At 41.8% G+C, this 9,253-nt stretch overlaps 1 protein-coding gene across 1 annotated transcript in view; it reads left to right on the top strand.

Moving 5' to 3' along the window:
* Nucleotides 1–8,869, top strand: part of LOC145399757 (uncharacterized) — an 18,369-nt gene extending 9,500 nt beyond the window's left edge. Inside the window, exons 2-3 of the mRNA XM_080272305.1 lie at nt 3,309–3,904; nt 8,469–8,869. Coding sequence (XP_080128431.1) covers nt 3,309–3,904; nt 8,469–8,869 — 997 coding nt within the window. The remainder of the gene's footprint in view (nt 1–3,308; nt 3,905–8,468) is intronic.
* The last annotated feature ends 384 nt before the right edge of the window (nt 8,870–9,253 follow it).

A 9,253-nucleotide genomic window follows, 5' to 3' on the forward strand; every position in this document is an offset into this window, starting at 1 on the left:
CTTCTCCTCAGTTAATATCCTCTCACGTCCTTCACACTCTCTCCTAATGCTTCTTCCTCTTCTCTCTCCTCTTCTCCTCTTTCCTGCTCCTCCCTTTCCTCCTCTTCTCTCTCCTCTCCATTCCTCCCCCTCCCCTACACCCCTCCATTAATTTCACCTCTCCCTCGAAGGTTAATGGCCTTAGCTTTACACTGCAGAAAAACAGATGGCGATGAATTGTGGTAGGTGGTGGCTAGACTGTGGTGGTTGAGGTGGAACTGTGGTATAATTGAGGTAGATAGTGTGCAACTGTGAGAGAACCGTGGAAGATCTGTGGTGGTGTTGTGGAAGTATAGCAGATTTGTGGTAGAATGTGTTAGAAGTGTGGTAGATTTGTGGCAGGTTATGTGGAGTGTGGCACAATTGTGGTAAAGGTGTGGTAGGATAATAATAGAATTGTCGTGGAACTGTGGTGGAGTTGTGGTAGAAATGCGGTGGAGTTAGTGTAGATTTTGTTATTATTGTGGTAGATTTGTACTGGTGGTGACAGAATGGTGGTTGCATTATGGTACTGTGGTAGAATTGTTCCTGACTTGAGGTGCAGTGATGATAGTGTTGGGGTAGATACGGGCAAAAATGTGGTGTAGCTGGAGTAGACTGTGGTGGTATTGAGGTAGAACTGTGGTAAAGATAAAGTAGAACTGTGATTGAATTTTGTCGATTTTTTTTTAATAGTAAAACTGTGGTAGTCTAGAAAAGCCGTAACACACTAGTATATTAATAGTATATCCTGTACATTGTGGTGCACTTGCGGTAGAAGGAAACAAAACTGTGGTTAGAACTGTGGCGAATGATGGGAGTGGGCATCAGACCGTGGTAGGTTGCATTACCGATACGAGAGACTTGAATGGTTTTAATGGAGACAGATTGTGGTATTATTGTGGTGGATTGTGGTATAGGTGTGGTAGACTGAAATATAACTGTGAGGGATTTTGGTAGGATGATTGTGGTAGCATTGTAAGGGACGATAAGACAGAGCTCTGGATGGTGGTAGTTGGTTGATGTTTCAGTCCTTAAAGGCTGAAGAAGTGAATGGTAGTAGTTGATGATGGTAGCTGATGGTCGTGGGTAGTTATGGATGTAGTAGGAAGTGATAGATGTTTGTAGTTAAAGGATGCAGGTGGTAGTTGATAGTGGTAGGTGGGAATGGTGGTGGTGGTGGATGGCGGTAGGTGGTGATAGTAGGTAACTGATGGTGACAGCTAACAGTGGTTAATTAATGTGACAGGAGCTGTGGTAATGATTGTTCAAGAGGAGACATTGATTTAGATGTTAGTAAATACAGTCACCATTTTTTACTAGTCATTGCAGTACTAAAACCATTCAGATCTATCATTAAAATAGCTTTATGTAGTCAGCAGCAAACTATTATATATTATCTTTCTGACCACATATCTTAAGTATTTTATTGTAATTAATTTGAGACGATTTTATTCAGTTTCGAAATAGGCCCTATTTATGTTTGGGTTTAAGAATAAAAGTCCCAGTTTCTTAAAGTCATCAACATTATGAAATCTTGATACGTCTCAGGTGGAAGGAGTGCTTTGAAGTTACACCATGAATATCACAAAAAACGGAGAGAGAGAGAGAGAGAGACAGACAGACAGAGACAGACAGACAGACAGACAGACAGAATTTTCGCAGCAAAGGAAACAATAGAAGCAGAATGATAAGAGAAAGAAGCATAAAAAAAAAACAGCAATAATGAAATGAGAAGGAATAGAAAAACATATCCTTTTAGGCGATCTTGGTATTCTGAACCATGTACCTACTAATCAAATCTCGTCTGTATTAATGAGAGAGAGAGAGAGAGAGAGAGAGAGAGAGAATAAACATAAACAATAGACCAAGGTAATAACAACACAAGCACCGTGGCGGAGGAGAGAGTGAAGCAAGCTACAGACAACACCCTCCTCCTGTTTACATATCAATCCCACCGTTACCCACCCTCTACAGCGGTTACCAGCCACCAATTCCCATATACACAACTCTCAAATCAAACTTTTTATCCAGTATACTCAATATCCCTAGAAATATACAGAAGAGATTTTAATTCTAGATATTTAATGATCTAATGGACTATTCTTAGGGGATGTTAATGGTTATCTGCCTGACTTTCTCCCCATTCAGCAACTCGTTAATCAAATAAATGCCATGGGAAGAAGGGCTAGCTAAGTCTTATATATGCAGAGAGAGGCAAGCATTCATGACTTGAGCATCTAGCAGTGATCACAACACAATGGTAAGAGTGGTAATAGAGTGGTAATGGTGAGGATGGCAATGGTAAAGGTAGTAATGGTAAGAGTGGTAATGGTAAGGATGGTAATGTAAAAGGTGGTAATGGTGAGGGTGGTAATGATAAGGGTGGTGGTAGGTTATTAACTGTAGCCTGTATCTGTTTATGTCTATATTTTTCTTCCATAAATTTTCTCCCAAGTAGCCTAAATTTGCAATAGGAATTGACTACACGTGTTTGATAGGCCACATAACCCTTAGCTTATTGGGACAGAATATTGCTGTTATTGTTATACCGCGATGAAGATAAGTTAGTTCTGCACATGGCCAGTTGTGCAATGGCATTCCCATAAGAAACTGCAGTCTGGAAATTAATTTTGTTCTAGGTGTTAAATCAGGTGGTAAATCACCCTAGTAATCTGAACTTGATTAATAACTTGGTACTTTTCTTTGCATGCCCTAATGCGTAGTCAGAATCCTCAGAAGTTATGACCTGAGCTCGTATTCTCGTCAGTTAAGAAGGTTCTCTAACACCTCTTCCTTAGCAATTTATTTTTGATATGGCTGGTTAATATCCCTTGGTACGCTACTTACGCATAGTATGGCGATGTTGGAAAGATGCATACTCGTATATCACAGAATAGGACAGTAAGGTGTAGAAGCAAAATATTTCGCCTAGGAAACTGTGTTAGAGAGCTTCCTTAACTGACAGGAATATTGGGCCTGGTCGTTGTGCCATCGCTGGATGCAATTGGTCCCTTACTTTGAAAGAGAGGTATCAATGGAACCTTCGTAACAACTTTTACTGAGCGATTTATTACGCATGGTATATGTTATTGCTCCCTTACGTGTTAATGATCCAAAGTATGTGGATATTACTAAAGGTATAAACAACATACAAGCCAGTGCTACAGTGAAATATGCAGAATAAATAAATAACTAAATCGCAGAGGAAAAGGTGATACGAGGCCTCTTAACCGACCTAGAATACTGCCTTATCTTGTCTTCATTATCTCCTCCCTTCCCGTCCAGAGAGTCTCCCTGCTGTGCCTTGGGGTGGGGCTCTTAGCGGTCCCCTCCCTCGCCTTCCCTGACGTGTCCTCCTTTTCTTCGTCCTCCATCTTTGGGGGAAGTGGAGGATTCTTTGGAGGTGGAAAAGGATTTGGCGGTGGAGGTGGAGGAGGTGGGGGACATGGAGGAGGAGGAGGTGGAGGTGGAGGATACGGATCAAGTGGTAGTAGCAGCAGTGGAGGTTACGGATCAAGTGGTGGCAGTAGTAGTGGAGGTTATGGATCAAGTGGAGGAAGCAGTGGAGGTTATGGATCAAATGGAGGTAGCAGTGGAGGTTACGGATCAAGTGGAGGTAGCAGTGGAGGCTACGCATCAAGTGGAGGTAGCAGTGGAGGTTACGGATCAAGTGGAGGTAGCAGTGGAGGATATGGATCAAGTGGAGGTAGCAGTGGAAGTTACGGATCAAGTGGAGGCGGCGGTGGGGGTTATGGATCAAGTGGAGGCAGCAATGGAGGTTATGGATCAAGTGGAGGCAGCAATGGAGGTTATGGATCAAGCAGTGGAGGTTTCGGATCAAGTGGAGGAGGTGGTGGAGGCTACGGAACAAGCTCGGGAGGCGGTGGAGGCTACGGATCTAGTGGAAGTGGAGCCACAGCCAACATCAATTTCAACCTGGGTGCCCCTAAGGGAGGTTACGGGTCACAGGGCTAAAAGATCACCTCTAGGATTGAGATGTACATACTGTACTTAGTGTATTATAGAATTACTTCTTAGCACTTTCATCAATTAAAAAAAAAAAATACGTTCCATTTACACATACTTTATTATACTGTTTCCTGCTTCTAAGATTTTACTTGCCATGCATCTACCTTATCAGAATTTTAGCTACCAGCAACACTTTCTTGTATACAGTATACATTAAGGCTCTTCTATTATCAAACATTTTAATCTTTTCAATAAAATTATTTCGTGTACCATAAAATTACTCAACACTACAATGTATGCTTTATTCACTTCTCATTAAAACTTTCCTGTCATAAAATGACCTTTATTGACAGATCACGGTCATATCTTTCTTCTTACTAACATTTTTCCTTTACCTTAACTATCCTGGATTCCTTCCTCTAACACTTTCGTCATAATATATATATATATATATATATATATATATATATATATATATATTTATTTATATATATATATATTTCTGTCATAAGAAGGTTTTTTTTTTTTAATCCTACTGCTTTTTTTTTTACAGGGGGAGGGGGACTAGGAAAGTACAAAAATGTTCTAGTGAGACCTGGAAAATGTACCGTGCTTCCAGGTTACAGACGTCCTCTATACACACATACATACACATGCCTTGGAAGACATAGAAAACGGCAATGTTCCATCTTCTCCTGGGAAGCTTCGCCAAACTAACTCTTCAGCCAATTTGAGTGACCACAATTTCCTTTTGGTTTGCAACGTCAAATATATGCTAAATTCTGAATACATAGTTCCACAATATTGATCTGCCTGAATCTCATCCGTACGAAAAATGGATATAAATTTAACAATTTCGTCAAAATGGTGGAGGCAGGGAGGTAAACCTAATGTCACTGCGTGCACATGTTGTTTAAGAATTCCACAAAGAACATCATATTAAATTCTGCATGAATTGGTAGAATTAAACGGCAGAATGAGAGAGAGAGAGAGAGAGAGAGAGAGAGAGAGAGAGAGAGAGACTGACAAATATCCCGTTATTATCCGGCTGCAACCAAGCTACGGAGTGTGTGTGTGTGTGTGTGTGTGTGTGTGTGGTAACTTTGTGACGGGTTGTTTGCTGAGAGTATAATCATATTTATTGCATACCAATTTTTTCATCTCTAATCTCCTTCATTTCTCTCAACCTTTTCTCTCCCCTATTTACTTCAATAATTTTCCTCACCTTTTTTTCAAGAATCTCACTTGTTACCTCTTTCCTCCGATAACGTAATTTTCCAATATCTTTATTTTTTGATCTCCTGACTTTAGTTTAGAGCGCCTCTCTCTCTCTCTCTCTCTCTCTCTCTCTCTCTCTCTCTCTCTCTCTCTCTCTCTCTCTCTCTCTCTCTCTCTCTCTCTCACTGGACGGATAATACGTAGCTTTCAATAAGTCTGTTTTGGTAGGAGAGGGATTGCCAGAATGTACAGTAGTCAAAACAAACTTAACAAAGTACGTCACTGAACTGAAGAGGTGATCTGGCTCATGGTCGGTAGAACTCTAGTAACATGCAACTAAAGCCAAACGACTTTTATTCATTTATTCATTTTTTTATTTTATTTTTACCTGGAAGTTGTTACCGTCACATCAACCCCCCTCACTGTCTAGGCAACTGTAGCGTAGCGATTTATTCCAGTTAGAGCCAGACGATTTTATTCAGGTGCGAGTGTGTAAACCATGTCATTAACCCCCTGGAAGTTGGGACAGCTCCAGTATCCTCTTCACACAAAAAACAGACGATTTTATTCAGCCGAGAATGTGTACAGGAGCCTGAGAGTGTTGATCCATACGCAGCTCATTGTGAACTTTTTAGCTTTAATTTCAGGTAACCTCAGACAATTTTACTCACCTGTTAAAAATTTGTCTCTGCAAAAAAGGGTATTATTATTATTATTATTATTATTATTATTATTATTATTATTATTGTTGTTGTTGTTGTTGTTATTATTATTATTATTATTATTATCTAGTGCGATCAGCCTGCATCTCACATCACAGTGCAGTTTATGAGGATGCATTTAGGTCAGAGACATTCTTTCATAAACAAATCTTTTTAGAATTTATCGTTTAAAATCCGCGGGGATGTCCACACTTTCACTCTGTTATAATGAAACGGCTCGAGAAATTAATCCCTTCAGTTCTACAGCGTGTTTTATATTATATTCATGGAAACTACAGATTTTTTTGGTGGGACACAGAAGATGAGCAGATGATGGAAAAGCAAATTCAATAAAAAATAAATAAATCCAAACACCAGATTACAGGTGTCTTCAGTTTTGCTTAGGAGAGAACCCTGGCAGTAAAAGGAGTAATGGAAGCTGCACCAAACCCCTCCAGCTCTTTAAGTCTCCTCTGAGGTCATTGGACTGAAGGAGTGATAGTTTGTTCATCACTCATTGTCCACCAGTAAAAAGTCATTTATTTTCAGCCTCTGCTTGTACTATGCATTGGCTAACATTAACGCCTCATTAAATCACGGTTTCTGCTTTTTGTCATCCTTTTATTGCTCTTTGTCCATCTTCAGCACTGTCTTCACAATTAATCTACCTTTACTGCAGTCTTCGTCATCCACCCTTCACCACTAGCAAAATTTTCGTCATCACTGTTAACCTCATCTCACTCCATTATATGTGGCCCACTTAACATTTATTTTTTGCTATCTTTTGTTGTTAATTTCAGCACTTTTCCATTCTGTTAAGAGAACGACGTAAAATAGGATTTTTCCCATTACCTAGAAATGCAATGAGCATTAATTAATTACCCCTTACTGTCTCCCTCCCAACACACTAACTTTGCTCTGCAACACACTCACCCTCCACCTCATTAGACCTCAATACACCTACTCTTCATCTCCCTCACTCACTCTCCACTCCACCCCAACACACTCTCAACTCCAACACATTCTTCATCTCAGCATACTCACTCTTCACCTCAGAACACTATCCACCTCAACACGCTGACCCTCCACCCCAGTACAATCACTCTCCGCCTCAATACATTCACTTTTCTCCTCACCATTTTCACTCTCCACCTTAAAACATTCACTCTCCACCCCAGCACAATCACTCTCCACCTCAGTACATTCACCTTTCTCTTCACCATAATCACTCTTCAACACACCCAGCATCCTACGTCACCTCCTTGCTCCACATCACCCAAGAATGTGAGTGGCACGATAATCCACCCACGTGAGAGGTCAAGCGAATTGAAAAGATAGATGTGGAAGCTTGATCTCAGTTGTCTTTTTTTGGTACGGTTTCCGACAAACATGGATATTTTTTTTACTCCATCGCTCTTATTTTTATTATGTCATTCACCGTGAGACAAGGACGGCATGACTACCAGCTCGGCCCCCTCCGATATATATATACATGCAGATTCGGTTCCTTCGGCACAATCAGTGAACTCGGCTTTGAGGCAAGAGCAAGGACTAGAACCAAGGAGGCGAAAGGGACGAAAAACATTAAAATGGTAAGACAACGAGATGCATGTCTACATACAAGAGCTTGTCACGCCACACTTGTGGACCTTTGTTGTAGGATCGCATGCCAGTTACAGCAGACTGATTATTGCTTGTCACACAGCAGCAAAGATTGCGTGATTGTCCATTCACACTTTCACGACAGAGTTAAATTTTCAACGTGAGTATAAACATGAAGGTGTATATGTCTCTGGGCTGGATGGAACAGGAAGCATTGCGTATACTGGAATTACAGACTATAACAGCCAGTCTCATATAACACAATGTGATGTTAATGGCAGGAGACTAAGCTGCACTAGTCCAGAATATCTAAGGGTGTTGACTGGCCCACACACCCCTGGCAACACTTAAGAAGAGAAAAACCTCCAGCAGATGACCTTCACCCCGACTAGTCCCGTGAATATTTGGGCAGTCACTGTAAAGACAGATATAAGCAATCTAGTGACACGTAAGTCTCGTAGATGGATTCAAAGTGACTCAGAAAAGATTTGCAGGTACTATTTTGAGGGATTCACACGGGTGGTGGTCTAGTGGTTAGAATACTCCAGTGGCAATGGCGATCTGGCCTTGCACGTAGGAGTAGGTTGGTTTACCCACCATTAAATGTAAAGAACTACAGATAGTCTTGTCTGGACCTCAAACACCTCGAAAGTGATGATAATGGATTTGACTTTTCTTATAACTGATTTAAGACTATATTAAACACTGCAGTACAATGATTTTTTTTTTTTTTTTCAATGACCAGACGATTTCATTCAGTGTCTGTGTATGCCATCTTTTCTTTGCGTTTGTTTCTGACTTCTTATTTGTGCAGCCTATCTGGGATTGTGTTTGTTGAAGTGTGTCTGTGTCTATGTTCTAAAACGTGTGTCTGAAAAGTCTTTATCCTGCCACAGAAGCAAATGAGAGTGGTGGTGGTGGCGGTCCTCGTGGCCTCCTCCCTTGCCATGCCTGGAGGTGGAGGCGGCGGAGGAGGATATGGAGGAGGCGGTGGAGGCTTCGGAGGTGGTGGTGGTGGTGGCTACGGAGGCGGTGGCGGTTTCGGAGGCGGCGGTGGCGGTGGCTACGGTGGTGGTGGCGGCGGTGGACACGGGTTCTTCGCTGGCCTCGGAGAAGGTCGTGCTAAAGGCTTCGCTGGTGGTATAGGCCACAACAATTTCAATCTCGGCTACGGAGGTGGTGGCGGAGGCTTCGGTGGTGGCGGTGGGGGCTATGGCGGAGGAGGCTTCGGTGGTGGCGGTGGTGGCGGTGGCGGATCCGGTGGCGGCAAAGTCATCATTATTGGCGGTGGCGGTGGAGGGCATGGTGGTGGCGGTGGCGGAGGTGGTCATGGCGGTGGCGGAGGTTATGGCCGCTAAACACACACGGCACTGGCTGAGGCGGGACAAATCAAGATCAAAGATATCTTCCTGTGTACTTTAACTGTCTCCTGAAAATGGTATTAGTGTATATATGAAATCAACATCTTTTTTACCAAATTATATTTTTTATTAAATGAAACGAATGGCACTGTCTACAGATCTTAGGGTAAACTTTGTCATTCAGTGTCATGTACTCTGTCGTCATGAGATGCTGAGATATGCAATAAATGACTCACCTTAAGCTTGTTTCCTTCCTCTACACCGGTATAGTGTAATATATTCATATTACCCTCTGTTCTCTGATTCCAATACCAGTATTGTACCTTGTCGGTGTAAAGTGATCACGAAGTTCACGATGACATTTGCCAGTAAGAGTGCACC

Source organism: Coenobita brevimanus, chromosome 50, assembly GCF_032717465.1.
Source record: "Coenobita brevimanus isolate Jiangsu-jjx chromosome 50, ASM3271746v2, whole genome shotgun sequence".
Taxonomy (NCBI): domain Eukaryota; kingdom Metazoa; phylum Arthropoda; class Malacostraca; order Decapoda; family Coenobitidae; genus Coenobita; species Coenobita brevimanus.